The sequence below is a fragment of the Acartia tonsa genome, chromosome 12 (genome assembly GCF_053477335.1).
Source record: "Acartia tonsa isolate MP-2025a chromosome 12, ASM5347733v1, whole genome shotgun sequence".
Classification (NCBI taxonomy): Eukaryota; Metazoa; Arthropoda; class Copepoda; order Calanoida; family Acartiidae; genus Acartia; species Acartia tonsa.
In genome coordinates, this window is record NC_137271.1 from 17,705,494 (window position 1) to 17,721,428 (window position 15,935).

The 15,935-nt window shown below is 34.4% G+C and overlaps 4 protein-coding genes across 4 annotated transcripts; 3 read left to right on the top strand and 1 right to left on the bottom strand.

Moving 5' to 3' along the window:
* Positions 1-4,315: 4,315 nt before the first annotated feature.
* On the bottom strand, positions 4,316-6,772 carry LOC145333690 (uncharacterized). Its single transcript, XM_080178901.1, has 4 exons — positions 6,235-6,772; positions 5,871-5,961; positions 5,102-5,236; positions 4,316-4,720 (listed from the first exon to the last, which is right to left on the bottom strand). The coding sequence occupies exons 2-4, from the start codon at positions 5,932-5,934 to the stop codon at positions 4,458-4,460; spliced, it is 462 nt and encodes a 153-aa protein (XP_080035027.1). The 5' UTR covers positions 5,935-5,961; positions 6,235-6,772; the 3' UTR covers positions 4,316-4,457.
* A 187-nt stretch (positions 6,773-6,959) lies between these two features.
* Positions 6,960-9,684, top strand: LOC145334574 (uncharacterized). The gene is made up of 4 exons (XM_080180068.1): positions 6,960-8,514; positions 8,778-8,861; positions 9,379-9,498; positions 9,601-9,684. Exons 1-4 carry the CDS (start codon positions 8,285-8,287, stop codon positions 9,668-9,670), a joined length of 504 nt encoding a protein of 167 aa, XP_080036194.1. The 5' UTR covers positions 6,960-8,284; the 3' UTR covers positions 9,671-9,684.
* Positions 9,685-9,955: 271 nt separating this feature from the next.
* Positions 9,956-12,161, top strand: LOC145334572 (uncharacterized). The gene is made up of 7 exons (XM_080180066.1): positions 9,956-10,308; positions 10,530-10,615; positions 10,787-10,992; positions 11,133-11,343; positions 11,529-11,691; positions 11,908-11,961; positions 12,097-12,161. Exons 1-7 carry the CDS (start codon positions 9,969-9,971, stop codon positions 12,159-12,161), a joined length of 1,125 nt encoding a protein of 374 aa, XP_080036192.1. The 5' UTR covers positions 9,956-9,968.
* Positions 12,162-12,163: 2 nt separating this feature from the next.
* Positions 12,164-15,935, top strand: LOC145334571 (uncharacterized). Its single transcript, XM_080180065.1, has 6 exons — positions 12,164-12,363; positions 12,576-12,894; positions 13,021-13,160; positions 13,279-13,507; positions 13,733-14,284; positions 14,381-15,935. Exons 1-6 carry the CDS (start codon positions 12,238-12,240, stop codon positions 15,001-15,003), a joined length of 1,989 nt encoding a protein of 662 aa, XP_080036191.1. The 5' UTR covers positions 12,164-12,237; the 3' UTR covers positions 15,004-15,935.

Consider the following 15,935-nt stretch of genomic DNA (forward strand, 5'->3'; position numbering starts at 1 on the left):
TATAATTTTTAACTTTTCTCACCAATGAATGATGAAAGTATAAATTTAAGAACAATTTGAAATATTTACCCTCTAACGGCTAATTTATTTACTATAATTTCATCGTATTAAATCCAAATTTAATCTTGTTTCTCCCCCCCCCCCCACCCCAATTATTACCATACCATTACCAGGTTGGTTACGATATTATATATTTGTTTTTTATCCGTGGACCGTGTGACATGAAAGATTAAGCATCAAATCCTCCCCCCCTCCTCAAAGGGGAAATTAGCATAATTCTTACATGTCTACCTAATAATTATAAAACATACATAAGTAGCGAAGCTCTAAAATTATGAATAATAAATAGACCATTTGGAACAATGTATGGTTGTCTTTTGAAGCATTAAGCTAATAGAAAAACGTTAAAACTTAAACAATTGAATTTACAATTACATAATCCTAAATTTGCCTAAACTTAAAATTGTTTATTAATTATTTCTTATCAGTTCAGCATTTTGATTTTTGATTATTATTTATTATTGTCAACTGTCCTATCCCCTCCTAATATTTATGTTTTTCCCCCTTTTTTTTGGGGGGGGGGGGGGGAGCTAAACAGATATCCTATTACCTCCTAATATTTATTACATACAACACCAACCCCAATTTTAGGGGGTTACATGGGGGGGGGGGGGGGCGCGCATTACCACTCCGCCCATATTCATAATGAGCGGTGAAAATGGACAAAAAAATTGTAAAATACGTGATAAAAAACACATTTATAACAATCTTTTTCTATATATAACAATATAGTGTATTTCCGTAAAAAGACTCGGACGGAGGGACGTATGGACATACCTTAATTATAGAGTAACAAGGATTCTTATAATTTCATTTTCACTATGTTTATATATATGAGAGGGGGGGGGGGGGGTCACGATTAATTTTTAACTTGGGGAGTGGGTAAGATTATAATTTATTATACTAGTGTAGTCTCACCCCTCCCCTATTTGAAGGTTGACCGTTACATTACAACTTACGATACAAATATTGACCCCTCCCCCCCCCCCCTCCCCAAGAAATAAGTTAACAATTCAAAACATATGGAAAATAGGAATTAGCGAAGCTTTTCTATAATTTGTGTTGGTTATAAACGTCAGTTAGTATTACTATTTTATATAATTTATAGACAGAATACTTACTTTATAATTATACTTATGCATTTATGTTAATGTTCCCCCCCCCCCCCCAAGAAACAAAACAAAACAAAACATATGGAAAATTCAAAATACTAGGAATTAGCGAAGCTTTTCTATAATTAGTGTTGGTTATAGACGTCAGTATGTTAGTATTTATATAATTTATACTTATAGACAGAATACTTACTTATAATTTTGATTATACTAATGCATTTATGTTAATGTTTTGCTTTAATGGATATTGTCATCCTTGTTAAAAATATTTCACACATCCCATTGAAGATATCTAGAATATTATAAATCTTAATAATTTCTTGGAAACCAACAACAAAGAAAAATTTGTAGGGGGTAATTAATGATTCCTTGAAATTTCATTTGCTTACAGACCTTTGAAGTGACAACATTTGAACATTTGTTTTATTTTTGCTATCGTTATTATGGCGGAACAAGGACAGAGAGTCACAGTTGGGCGCAGGCGCAAGCCGGTAGCGATGGATGCCCGTACACTTACCTGTACAGATCCAGAACCAAGTTTATACCCCGACCTGATGCCTGGATGGTACGCCCATTATCAGGTCCTTCACAGATCTTTTAAAGATATATCTTCGCTGCTTTACAGGTCGGGGTTCCAGAGTGTTCGGAATATGCAGGCGATCAGACTATTTAGTGAAGGAATTGGTATATACCAATTCCTTCACCAAGCCCTTCCATCTTCGCAGCGTACACGCGAACAAAACCAACTTGTTCTGCAGCAAATGGAAGCAAAATGCAACGGTTACCGTGACGACGTTATCCAGGCGTTAGCTGTCTATGACCGTGCGATAGGATTAGATGGCACAGTAGATCTATCAGATGAAGACGAATATCCCGATATCTCCGGCGATGTAAATCCATCTTCCGATGATGGAGATATTGACGCCATCCTGGAAGTTCTGGAACACGAAGGTGGCGCGAGCGAAGGTGACGAATATCCCGATATCTCCGGCGATGTAAATCCATCTTCCGATGATGGAGATATTGACGCCATCCTGGAAGTTCTGGAACACGAAGGTGGCGCGAGCGAAGGTGAAGGTGATGACTCTGATGAGTCAGTGATCATTATCGATTGAGTTGAGAATGAGATCGCATTCCTGTGAATATTTAGTTAGATTCCACATAAATAACATAACTTGACATATATATGCTATAATAATAAAACTATGAAAAATAATTTTCTTATTTTTATTTAATTTAATTTGTAATTGCGATGCTGCTCTATAATTTGAATTATAATTGAAGAAGTAAGCTCTGTTTGTCTGTAGCTAAGGATCTCGCTAACCACTGAACCTATATGGTTCTCCTTTACAGTACAGCTTCGTATAGGTCCTTAGATGGTTTTATTTGTGTACTTATTTTAACTTTGAATTGAAGACATAAATTTAAAATTATCAATAGCTATAGTATTAACTTTAACAAACAAAAACATTTAAAGTGCCACTAGAGGCCTCTAGGGGCGTAGCCGCTAGTAAACTTATAAAGAAGTAAGCTCTGTTTGTCTGTAGCTAAGGATCTCGCTAACCACTGAACCTATATGGTTCTCCTTTACAGTACAGCTTCGTATAGGTCCTTAGATGGTTTTATTTGTGTACTTATTTTAACTTTGAATTGAAGACATAAATTTAAAATTATCAATAGCTATAGTATTAACTTTAACAAACAAAAACATTTAAAGTGCCACTAGAGGCCTCTAGGGGCGTAGCCGCTAGGAAACTTATAATGAAGTAAGCTCTGTTTGTCTGTAGCTAAGGATCTCGCTAACCACTGAACCTATATGGTTCTCCTTTACAGTACAGCTTCGTATAGGTCCTTAGATGGTTTTAGGCTATTTTTCTGCCCTTTCATATCCCTTCGAATATAGAGCCTCTAAATGCTAGGGGCGCAGCCGTTTGTATCCAAGGAAGAGACTCGAGAGACGTTTGATATAGTTATTTGATATACTTAGGTAGGTAGGTAGGTAGGTTCGAATATAGAGCCTCTAAATGCTAGGGGCGCAGCCGTTTGTATCCAAGGAAGGAAGAGAGACGTTTGATATAGTTATTTGATAAAACTTAGGTAGGTTAGGTAAGCGTTCCACGTATTTAAAATTATCAATAGATAGCTATTTCTTGCATCGTTAACGAATAAAAGCTAACTATCTCGGACGAAAAATCAACATGTTTAAAATGGACGTACGGACATTCTGGTAATGATTATAGAGTTGCTACGCTTTCTAAATCGGACGGACCGACCATAAGAATGAATAAAAAAGTGTATTATTTCGAGTTTCTTATCACATTTATTTGTATCACGAATATGAATATGAAATGAAATGAATGAATTTATGAAATACAAAATGAAAATGAAACAATGAAATTGAAAAACGAAAAAAAAACAGACAGACAGACAGACATATTTACATTTAGAAATATAAAGTAGATTTGCTACTAAAAAATGAAACAATGAAATTGAAAAAAAAATTAAATGAAAATATTAAAACTAAAGAAAAGGGGTAGTTTCACGAAATGCATTTGAACTTAATTTAGTGAACCGCATATTTTATCCTGGTTAAATGGGTAAACTACATTTATATGGCATATATTTGAAATGAATTCAATTTTCTACCACGTAGTTTTTAAAATATCAAGACCTTAAAATTGTCTTTTTTGTGATATATGCAATTTAAAAAGACGATTTTCAAGTCTTGACATTTTAAAAACTATGTGGTAGAAAATTGAAATTTTTTCAAATATATGCCATATAAATGTAGTTTAACCATTTAACCAGGATAAAATATGCGGTTCACTAAATTAAGTTTAAATGCATTTCGTGAAACTACCCCTTTAAAAAATCTGCAAATTTAGTAAATAAAGTATTATAAATATATCAAAAATAGTATATACAAAATTTGAAAATATCCCCCCCACCAATAAAAATAACCGCGGGCGCTCGGCCCCCTAGCCATATAACCTAACCTAGCCTAACCTAATCCAGTCATTTAGTCGGGGGGGGGGGGGGGGGGATAATTGGAATTCTAGTAAATAAAGTAAATATATCAAAAATAGTATATACAAAATACAAAATAGATTTTTACAATTTTTATCCCCCCCCCCCCCCCCCCACCAATAAAAATAACCGCGGGCGCTCGGCCCCCTAGCCATATAACCTAACCTAGCCTAACCTAATCCAGTCATTTAGTCGGGGGGGGGGGGGGGGGATAACAACACAAAATAACAATAAATTAACAGTAAATATCAACAATAATCAATAGAATTGAAATTGATTATTGTTGATATTTACTGTGGCGTGCGCACCTATTGTCAAATTGAAAATAGGTTGCACACGTTGAGGTTGACGTTCTTGCTGTGGCGGGGGTGGGGGAGGTGGATTGTTGTCGGCGGGAAGGGGCTCTGGAGGGTCGTCCTGCTGTTGAGGGTGGTCCGGCTCTTGAGGATGGTCCGGTTGTGGTGGTTGATGGGGAACATTGACATTATTATTGTTCCCCATCTGTTGGATAACCTGTTGACCTTAATAAATTAAATCAAAATTAAAATTAAAATCTCTCAGGAGGGTGGTCGATAGATCGATGTACATCCCCAGTGATTTTCCCTTCTGTAGATTACAATTAGTTCCATAAAAGCCAAAAAAAATACATTTTAATTAAAGATCCAGCTTAGATTTTTTGACGCATTTTTTGGAGCTTCTCTTTTATGGATGTTTTCATCCTTGTTTTATAATAATCATGTAAGCAATTCTGTATGATATTTACTATTAATTTAAAATAAATGGTTATTTTTTCCAAACCATAAAATATCTCAACGCAATTAATTAATTAAATTAATTCCAAAAGGTGAATTTATTATTTTAGAGTAAGGTTACTGGACAAACGTATTATATATAATACCTACCTAATTGTCTTGCAGCATTACGGCGTCGTTGTCGTCGAACTCGACGCTGGTCATCAGGCTGGGGTGCAATAGCAGCCACAACCGGATCATCTCGGAGGGGGGCCTCAACAGGAACAGGAAGAGGAACAGCGACACCTTAATAAATTATAAATGTATAGAGTCGAAGCAAAATTTTAAGTAAATTTGTTGGAAAACTGCTTCATACAGGATAATGTTTATGGTCATACTTACATTTCTAGGACTTAATTATAGAGTTGCTTCGCTTATAATATTATTCTTTGTTGTCCAAGGAATCAATATACCAAAAACCAGATCAAACGGATAATTAGATCACATAAAATTTTGTTGTTATAAAAGTAGAAAAATCAACATGTTTAAAAGGGACGTACGGACATTCTGGTAATGCTTATAGAGTTGCTTCGCTTTCTAAATCGTACGTAACTACATCATGCAAAGTTTGAAATCGATAGGACAATTCTAACATGCCTAAATTAACGAATAAAAGCTAACTATCTCGGACGAAAAATCAACATGTTTAAAATGGACGTACGGACATTCTGGTAATGATTATAGAGTTGCTACGCTTTCTAAATCGGACGGACCGACCATAATTATAGAAAAGCTTCGCTTTTAAAAAGGTATGGTTATGGTTATGGATTTACGGACATTCTGGTAATGATTATAGAGTTGCTTCGCTTTCTAAATCGTACGTAACTACATCCTAATAAATAAATAACTAAAAATAAATAGAATTCAATATATATTATACCTTGACGTCGTTCAAGTATTCGCTGGCTCCTTCGTTTCGTGCTGCTGGGTACTCTAGATTTCATTATTCGTTGATCGTTCGGATATTTATACTGAAATAATAATTTAATAATTAGTATTTTATTTTTCATAATGCAAATGCAGATATAATTAATTTCAATTTCAATTCAATTTCATCAAAACGTTCACAATATACGTATAAAAACACTGCAAAATCAAATATTAAAAAATAATTAAGTTTATAAGTTTATTTTATGCGTATATAAAAACTAATTACGCATTAAAACAAAGAGAAAGGCGGTCAAAAGGTAGAGAAAGCCATTAAAATAAAGGGGTTGTATGCAAAAATGTAATTTCCTCATTACCTTCCGATAAGCCGCTGAAATTTATTTTGCCTTTTCTCGGCAGTTTTCGGCGGTTGCGCCGCCGTTTCTTCTCCCCTTAGTATCCAAGTAACTTGAAGTTGGCTGGCCCATCTCTCGTTCGTCGCCAACCTACTATTTAACTTTAAATTACAAATTTGTAAAATGTAAATTATCTTTATAAACCAACCTAATGCCGTAAAATCAATCTTCGAATAAACCAACCTAATGCCGTAAAATCAATCTTCGATATTTATTATTTAGAAAATGTTAAGATTTTTAATTTGTTAATACTAATAGTCTAATAGCATGAAAAAATTTTATCTTTACATACCCTTTAAAATAAGTGGCATCCGAGAGGTCAATATCCAAACATATATGGGTGGGGGAAAAGGGTTTTACATGTAAGTAACAGTTAACACCTTTATAGTCCCCCCCCCCCAAAATAAAGGGAAGGGCAATGGGCTGTTTATTTTACTCTAGTCTCCCCCCCCTCCCCTTTTAAGGAGGGTTGCTATATGAAAAGAAAGGGTTGAACTTGATTTTGAATATAACCCCCCCCCCCCCAAAAAAAAATACAAAGAATAATCCCTTTATTTATTTAAATTTTCCTTTATAAAAATTTTCCATAATATATATATGACGACACCTTTATTATACATAGAATATATGAAAAGAAAGGGTTGAACTTGATTTTGAATATAACCCCCCCCCCCCCCCAAAAAAATACAAAGAATAATCCCTTTATTTATTTAAATTTTCCTTTATAAAAATTTTCCATAATATATATATGACGACACCTTTATTATAACCCCCCTTTATTTATTTAAATTTTCCTTTATAAAAATTTTCCACTAATGCTGGGTGACGGGAGAGAGTTTTTTTTTAACTTTTAAGAAAGGTTTATATATATGACACCTTTATAAATTATAACCTTATATTATAATGGCCGATAAATTGATGTACACTCCCAATGATGATGCACAAAATTACCCCTTTTGTAAATAACAATTCATAGTTGAAACGTTTTTACACTCAACTTAATGAAGCAACCAAGTCCCAAAATTCCCCAAAATTGTTGAGCAAACCAAAAAGAAAACGTTGGTATAAAACTTTGTTTTTAAAAGATATGAAATGATACAGATATTCATCATATCATTATCATCCATCTATTCTATAATTGGCCAAAAAGCCTTCATAAAGTGACCTCAAAGCTGACAATGTCAATGGTAATCCTTGAATGTTATGTAACTTCCAATATGTAACTATGAAGCAATTTTGTTTGTCTACATTACCGAATACTTTTTTAATTCTATTCATCTCAAATGTAACTTTTCTTAAAAATAGGTTTCTAAAACTTGAAATATAATTTTTAACTTTTCTTACCAATGAATGATGAAACTTAAGTATAAATTGAAAAACAATTTGAAATATCCAGCCTCTAACGGCTAATTTATTTACTAAAATTTCATCGTATTAAATCCAAATTAAATCTTGTTGGTTCCCCCCCCCCCCCCCTCCTCCTAACCATTACGTTATGATGGGTGGAGAAAAAAAGATTACATATAATTATATTCAAATAAGAAGTGTTGAAAAAGGGGGGTGGGGCAGGTTTCAAATAATCTTTAATCTTTTAATCTTTAATCTTTTACGGAGGGTAAATTAAGTGTTAAATTACCCCTTCTGCAGATTAAGCATCAAATCCTCCCCCCTCCTCAAGGGGAAATTAGGAGAATTCTTAGTCTTACATGTCATATAAATATTTTCCAACACATCCCATGATTTCCCTCGTACTTCGTAGTAATTGGATTAGTTATACCCCCCCCCCCCCCACACTTTCTTTTATGTGTGTTTATTTTATCCCTTACTATTCCAAAAAATAAAATTATGGGTGGAGTTACTGTTAAGTTGTTAACCCTTTTCTTCCCCCAATCATCCAATGTAAGCGGTAACCTGGCCATTCTTTCTCACCACCTTAGGCTTAAAGTCATAAAGTCATAATTAATATTAATCTTTTTTTTTAGTTTTAGTTCAGTTACAACATCGTTAGAGAATGGCTGAGCCTGACTCTAATAAAGTTATAGTAGGTGACGATGATGACAGTGAGGTTGTCCAAGCTATGCCTGACTCTTCAGTTACGCGTACTCGTAGTTTGCGTGAACGTAAGACGATCCCCGATGCAAGCATACCCGATGTTTTGGATGAGGTTGACCTTGATATGTTGGAGGAAAAGGAGGGTTTGGGGTCCCCCCCCAAAAAAATAACCCCCAGTGATAACATTAGGTAATAATAATATTTTCATTTTATATTTAATAATGTTATAAAAAAACTAAAAGGGGTAGTTTCACGAAGTTTATTTATTAAGCTCAAATGCATTTCGTGAAACTACCCCTTATAAAATTAGTGGGTTTCGTCGTATTTTTACTTTTTATTTACTATTAAGCTCAAATGCATACCCCTAATAAAATTATAATAAATGGGATTATGAAAAGTAGTAACTTTTTATCTTAGGGTAGGTAAATGTTATTTATTTATTTAATTTTCAGTTGCACTCCAGGGTCGGTAATGTTGGAGGAGAAGGAGGGGTTGGGGACCCCCACAAAAAAAATAACCCCCAGTGATAACATTAGGTAATAATAATATTTTCATTTTATATTTAATAATGTTATAAAAAAACTAAAAGGGGTAGTTTCACGAAGTGCATCTACCCATGCTAAAAAAAGTATAGAAATGGGATTTTTACAGTAACTTTTTATTTATTAAGCTCAAATGCATTTCGTGAAACTACCCCTTATAAAATTAGTGGGTTTCGTCGTATTTTTACTTTTTATTTACTATTAAGCTCAAATGCATACCCCTAATAAAATTATAATAAATGGGATTATGAAAAGTATTGTATTTTTACAGTAACTTTTTATCTTAGGGTAGGTAAATGTTAAAAAAATATCCTTACTTACTTTTGGTCAGGTTAGGTTGGGTCCTCCATCCATCCTCCGGGGCGCATTCCTTCCATGTTCAGCAACTCTCGGTGCTCTACACACCAAGAGAGGCCATTTTTTTTTAGAATATAATCCCAAATTTGGTAAATTTGGTGGGTTCTAAAAAGAACCAGAGAAATTGAAAATTTATTTATTTATTTAATTTCAGTTGCACTCCAGTCACTTCAAAAATAGCTGATCCACAACGTGAACGGAAGCGAATAATAACAAAGTTGTGTTCACCTCCAAGGGTCAAGAAAAGAAGAACAGAGTCTTCTCCACAATCGAGGTAAAAAAAACAAGTAGCCAAATAATTTTTTTTTATTTTGTCCAGAGGGCAAGGGAAAAATAATATTAATTAATAATTAAAATAATAGGCTATTTTTTTAAGGTCAAAACCTGACAGCCCAGAACCTGAAAATCCAACTTCACCCCCCAAACCTTCTCCCCAATCGAGGTAAAAAAAACAAGTAGCCAAATAATTTTTATATTTTGTCCAGAGGGCAAGGGAAAAATAATATTAATTAATAATTAAAATAATAGGCTATTTTTTTAAGGTCAAAACCTGACAGCCCAGAACCTGAAAATCCAACTTCACCCCCCAAACCTTCTCCCCAATCGAGGTAAAAAAAACAAGTAGCCAAATAATTTTTATATTTTGTCCAGAGGGCAAGGGAAAAATAATATTAATTAATTATTTTAAGGTCAAAACCAGCAAGCCCACAACCAGCTTCACAAACAACACCAGATACATCACCAATGCGCCCACTCAACGTAACGCCGCCGCCGTCTCCATCACCTACAAGTACAACAGCCACACCTAAAGCCGCAGCTGGAGACACACCTTCTTCAGCACAGTCATCCCCAGCTGGAGAAAAGCCAAAAGGGAGAGGTGGCCGTACAAGTACAACAGCCACACCTAAAGCCGCAGCCAAACCTAAAGCCGCAGCCACACCTACAACACCAGCTGGAGACACACCTTCTTCAGCACAGTCATCCCCAGCTGGAGAAAAGCCAAAAGGGAGAGGTGGCCGACAAAAAGGATCCAAGAATAAACCCAAGATGAACAGTGACAGTACGGAACATATGTTCATCAGAGGTAAGCTTAAATTAGTATAATTAATATCAATAACATAGGTAGTAACATTAAAAATTTAATTGACAGGATGTCTATTTGTCTGTACTTAAATAAAATACATTATATTATATTTATAATTAATAACCATACAATCTCAACCGTAAATACATAAATTTCTAGAATACTAGTTTGTTTTACTTTACCTATAATATATTAAATTAACTGTTCTATTGATTACCTAGACTGCGTGGGTACAGTACAAGGGGACACACACTCGCTCTATGACCGCCTTGATGGGAAGAGGATAACATATAGTAATGGTGATAAGGTACAAACATAAATACTAAAAATAATAATAAAATGTAGAGGGGGGGGGGGGGGGCAAAAGTGACACTTTTTGAAAGCAAAACTAAAAGTCAAGAAAGGAACACAACTAAAAAAAGAGTTACAGGTGTGAGATTATTAAATAAAATGTTTAATAAAATTAAAATTACTTCAGGTTTATGTCTACTTGGTTAAAGTGCTTGAAGATCATGCTTACATGATCCCCAACTACCCTGGAAAGGGTCAGAATAAGACCCCGTGGGGGCGGGGGTGCAAATACTGTAACTTCCATACCTGGGATGGCACATACCACGTGAAAGAATGCCCCACAGATCCAGATGGAAGGAAAGATTTTATAAATCAAGAAACTAACCTTCTTAGGTAATAATATTAAGTTGACATAAAATAACACGATGTATTAAGTATTCATAAACATTGATTAAAAATATATACTGACGGACAAGGTGAATTATAGAGTAGCTTTGCTAAAAAAAAATAATATTAATTGCTTACCTGTTTAGGAGGTTTCGCCATCACTGGATCAATGACCACAGAGATGTTTACCGAGAGTATAGGAAGGGAGTGAACCTGGCCAGCTTTCAGAGGAAGTTTCAACAGGCCCAGGCAGATGCTGAAGTTATCCATGAAGTCAAAATATACGTCACTGCCCTAGAAGCGCTGCGCCACATAACAGGAAAACTGGTTAATAATGAAAGTTTCCTTCGCTTTAAGGTAAATGTATGTTTAATATTTTTGATCATATTTGCTGTTATCTAATGTCTCATACCTATATTTTTTTAAACAAAATTAATTGAAAATGATTGCTAAAATCGAAATATATCTTCATGTCAGTTAGAATAGTGTATTTTTTAAAAATAGGTTGAAAAACATACTAACTTTAAAAAATTCGCTTTAAGGATACGGATGCCAATGCCTTTGACCATATCGTCGCCAAGCAGGTCGGTTTACTTGAGAAAGGCAAGAAGCAGGATGCACCCACCAGCAAACAGCTTCATAACTGGCTGCAGGGGCAGCACAAGTATTACATGGAATCCTTCAAGAAGATTTTAGAAAATAAAGGTATTAATAACTATTAACTATTAAGTATTATAATTTATAAACTAAAACATTACTAAATAATTTCAAAATCTGAAAGAAATAACAAATAATTAATTTAAATTATCTTCACTTCCGCGGGTGTGTACATTGCCGAAATCGAAGGAAAGGTGCACACCTGCGGAAAAAATGTTAATATTTAATTATTTTAAATAATCAATATTATCTTTGTTTCCGCAGGTGTGCACCTTTCCTTCGACTTCGGCAATGTTCACCACACCGACTTCATTGCAGGTAACCTAAATAAAATAAATAAACTATTATTATTTATTAATGCAATTACAACTGCAGCAGCTACATAACCTGAATTAAATAAAGTAAAGTAAACTATTATGAATGAATAATATAAAAGAATTACTAATTTTTCAGTAACTGCAAACTATACCGATGCAGACGGTCCCAAAGAATTGTTGCTCGCCTGTGAACAGGTATAAGTTTAAAATTAATTCTTAGAAATTTAGAATGACCACAAATACCTAAATGATAATTTGATTAATTACTTATGTTTAGATGCCTAAACCCGATGCTTCCGGCCGCAGCATCTACGAATATTTCGAAGAACTGTTGAAAAGGTTTGGGCTTGAGCATTATCAACTTCTCAGCTCCACATCCGACTCGGCTGCCAACTGTGTAAAGGTAATGAAAAATTATAAATTATAATTATAAAATCATAACTATTTAATAGTTTTTTCTCGCATCGTATTTTAAATGGCTTTCCGCGGATGTAAAATGTACAATTGTAAGATAAAACCAGTTTTTTTAGATGAATATTTGAATGAATACGAGAATTAATATTATAAAACAATACCATTAGAAAGTAAATCATTAATTTATTTTTCATTCTTTAGTCCGTCAAGATACTCAATGAAGAGCACGGGAAAACCCCCACAGAGTATACAAGTTTCATGAACCATGAGGGAGTCAGTGATGATGATAGTGATAAGGAAGACACACCTGAGGCTGATAGTGAAGATGAAATCCCGTTGGATTTGTTTATAGAAGATTTAGATGAGGTTGAGGATGGTGTTGTAGAAGCCGAAGGTGAGGGTCAGGATGGAGATGAAGAAACCCTGGCAGGAACAAGACAAGGCGATGGCGGCGATGGCGGCATATCAAGTGCGATTTTCTACAGGTCCATCGCCATCAAAGATCCACAACAAAGAGAGGGTAAGTAAAGTTAAATTAAATTCATTCCCAAAAAATTCAATGAATTACATTTAATGATTTACAGGGGTAGTTTCACGAAATGCATTTAACTAAATTATATTAATTTATTAAATTATTTCTTTTCAGCAATCACAAATTTCGGGAAACTAATAGAAGAGAACATCCAAAGAACAATGAAATGTGATGAGCAGAAATGTGGACTTATAGTGGGAGGTGTTTGCCTCAACCACCAAGTGGAGTTGGCGTTGAAGCAGGCTGCCAAAGTTGTAAGTAAATTAATTAAATGATTAATAGAACCAACTAAATAACTTATACAGTAACTTAAAAAGTTAAATAATAAATTATACAAAAACGTGAAAATTAACAAATATTATATTTTTTTAGAAAGGGAAGGGGTACAACAGAACCATAATTAACCTGGCAAAGCTGGTCAGTAAAATTATGAATAACAAGAAGCTGCGTCGCATTTTGGTAGAGAGTGGACAACGTATGCTTACCAGATACGTGGAGACGAGATGGAGCTCCAGAATGAACATGATAAAGCGGTTCTTAGAGTTGTTTGACAACAAACCACTACTTCAGAAGGTGAAAAAATCCGTGCAGGATCAGAAAGGTAAACCCAAAAAAGTTAATTATAATTTTAACAACAATTTAAAACTAACAAAATTACCAATTTAAATTTCTCTCTGTCCCTTAATTAAACAAAAGAGAAAGGTAACAAATAGAAGTTTATTAAAATTTAAACTAAATAAATTATTTCTTCTCTCGTTCCCTTAATTAAAAATTAGAACTGTATATATCAATAGAATTAATTTTTAATTTTTAATTTTTATTTTAGTCAACAAGAAGTTTGACAATCTGTGGCCAACACCTGACCAGGTTCTTGCCCTCAGAGAAGTCCTGGAAGTGTTGGAGTGTGTGGATACCATGCTGACAATTCCTGCACAAGCCCATGAGGCCACAATCGTCCAGATGTTCACCATGCTGGATACGGTGTTCTTTACCCTACGGACAAGTATGCCTGGCAACTTATTCGCTAGACGTGTATTCAAGTTCCTTCACCTGAGAGTTAACAAGATTGTCCGTACTAATGCAGGATGGCAAGTCTGTCTCTACCTACACCCCCTGTCACGCAGTCATTTGGAAATGATTGCGAGTGGCACACAAAGCTATACGGTGACACAGGATGAAGCAAAAACAATTTTACAACAAGCACCCAAAAATTGTAGGTTGTTGGGTGAACGGCTACACCGAATCTCACTGAGAGCCAACCTAAGTCCTGAAGAAAAGGCAGATGAAGAGGCCGACCTGCGTAGAGCTAATGCGGATGCCGACAATGAGGATTCCGAAGCTGACGAGTACGAATCTCCAGAAACTGCACCTCCCACAGGTAAAGATATACAATATTAATTAAAATAGATAATAATAATAACATTAGTTAAATAATTCAATTATCATTTTTATTAATTATATTTATGTATTACAGGCATGATGACACCCATCCAAAAGATGTTTTGGAACAAACAACAAGAGTTCAAAGAAATTCAGGCTCAAGCAGCAGCCAAGAAGAAAAAGAAAGAACAACGTGACAAACAGAAGGATCCCCTGGACGTCATGAAGAAACACCTGAAAGCTGGGCTGAAGGATTGGAGTAACATAGAAGAATCCAAGTTGCATGCCTTGACATACGGTTACCAACGTGAAGTCGCTAAGATAAAGGAGGAAATTGCGAAAGTCAAAAAATCTAAGTCCAAGGATTTCGATGTTGAAGAACGCCAGAAACTGTACAAACAAGGAGCAATGACCGCAACCCACAGGATGCTTACTGCCAGGTATGAACATGTTGCAGAGAAGATATGTTATCCACCTGGACTTGTCAGTTTGATGACCAACTTCAACAACTTACCTGTTTCTAATGCGAGGTGTGAGAGAATTTTCTCACACCTCAAATTAGTTTACTCATCGAGGCGGTATAACCTAGAGAAAGAAACCATCCACGCCATCATGTTCTTGAAGATGAACAAGCTAGTCCCCAAGAAGTCCCAAGCATTTTGGGATAGGCAGGTAAAAGTTACCAAGAAGACAGCAACCAAGGAACTGGAAAAGTGAAATAATTCTTGTAAATATGTTTATCATATTAATTATGTTGGAAAGAAATAAAGTAGAAGTAAAGTAAAACAAATAATTTAATGAAATAATTTTGTGTTTTTTAAATATCTGTATCATTACCATTATAAAATAAATGTTGTAATAAAACCCAAAAAACTGTTTATTGATATATTTTTTTTTTGGCAGTATTGTTATTTAATTTAACAAGGATGAATAATCAATAAGTAGCGAAGCCAAAAACATTACTCAAATCATACTTGTCTTGTGTCTTTATGCGTGGATGGTCTCTTGCTCGAGGTTCTAGAGTAAATAAGTTGGACATCAAATGAAAGTAAATACTAAATATCCAAAAATAAATTTGAATTTCAATTAAAGGGTGATGGAAAAAAATAAAAAATGCGTACTTGCCGCTTCGCTTATATTATTGTACATTCAAACATCAGTAAACCAAAAATCAGACCAATCGGATAATTAGGTCACATAAAAATTTGTTGTTAAAATGTAAAAAAAATACGGACATTAATGTCAGAACTGAATTATCAGAATGCGAATATATAAGAGTCTAAGCAAAATTGTAAGTAAATTTGTTTAAAAACAGCTTGATAATCAGGTTTAATATGAGCGTACATTTAAAACCGAGTTTCAACGCAAAAAAAACGCGGAGCCGAATCTAGAAATACGGCTGCGGATGTGTGTATATTTGGTAACATATGGTTTTTAAGTTTAATTTAAGGAAATAGACCGTTAAATCATATTATTACTGTAAAAACTCACTTTAACCTAATGTGGAGCCGAGCCGTTCTGAACGACGTAAAAAAATGCACGGAAATTCTTTTCGAACACAGGGATTCAATATTTTTAGGTAAGACTTATCGATAAAACACACCCGATACTTTGTAATTTTGGAACGATATAAAAAAATAAAAAATAAA

Excerpts from the sequence above, each read along its gene's own strand:
- LOC145334574 (XM_080180068.1), top strand. The coding sequence starts at position 8,285 with ATGGCTGAGCCTGACTCTAATAAAGTTATAGTAGGTGACGATGATGAC. Across the intron at positions 8,515-8,777 it reads ACCCCCAGTGATAACATTAG|TTGCACTCCAGGGTCGGTAA; the intron begins GTAATAATAATA and ends TTTAATTTTCAG. Across the intron at positions 8,862-9,378 it reads ACCCCCAGTGATAACATTAG|TTGCACTCCAGTCACTTCAA; the intron begins GTAATAATAATA and ends ATTTAATTTCAG.
- LOC145334571 (XM_080180065.1), top strand. The coding sequence starts at position 12,238 with ATGCCTAAACCCGATGCTTCCGGCCGCAGCATCTACGAATATTTCGAA. Across the intron at positions 13,161-13,278 it reads TGAAGCAGGCTGCCAAAGTT|AAAGGGAAGGGGTACAACAG; the intron begins GTAAGTAAATTA and ends ATATTTTTTTAG. Across the intron at positions 13,508-13,732 it reads ATCCGTGCAGGATCAGAAAG|TCAACAAGAAGTTTGACAAT; the intron begins GTAAACCCAAAA and ends TTTTTATTTTAG.
- LOC145333690 (XM_080178901.1), bottom strand. The coding sequence starts at position 5,934 with ATGAAATCTAGAGTACCCAGCAGCACGAAACGAAGGAGCCAGCGAATA. Across the intron at positions 5,237-5,870 it reads AATACTTGAACGACGTCAAG|GTGTCGCTGTTCCTCTTCCT; the intron begins GTATAATATATA and ends TAATTTATTAAG. Across the intron at positions 4,721-5,101 it reads TAATGCTGCAAGACAATTAG|GTCAACAGGTTATCCAACAG; the intron begins GTAGGTATTATA and ends TAATTTATTAAG.
- LOC145334572 (XM_080180066.1), top strand. The coding sequence starts at position 9,969 with ATGCGCCCACTCAACGTAACGCCGCCGCCGTCTCCATCACCTACAAGT. Across the intron at positions 11,344-11,528 it reads AAAGTTTCCTTCGCTTTAAG|GATACGGATGCCAATGCCTT; the intron begins GTAAATGTATGT and ends ATTCGCTTTAAG. Across the intron at positions 11,962-12,096 it reads CCACACCGACTTCATTGCAG|TAACTGCAAACTATACCGAT; the intron begins GTAACCTAAATA and ends CTAATTTTTCAG.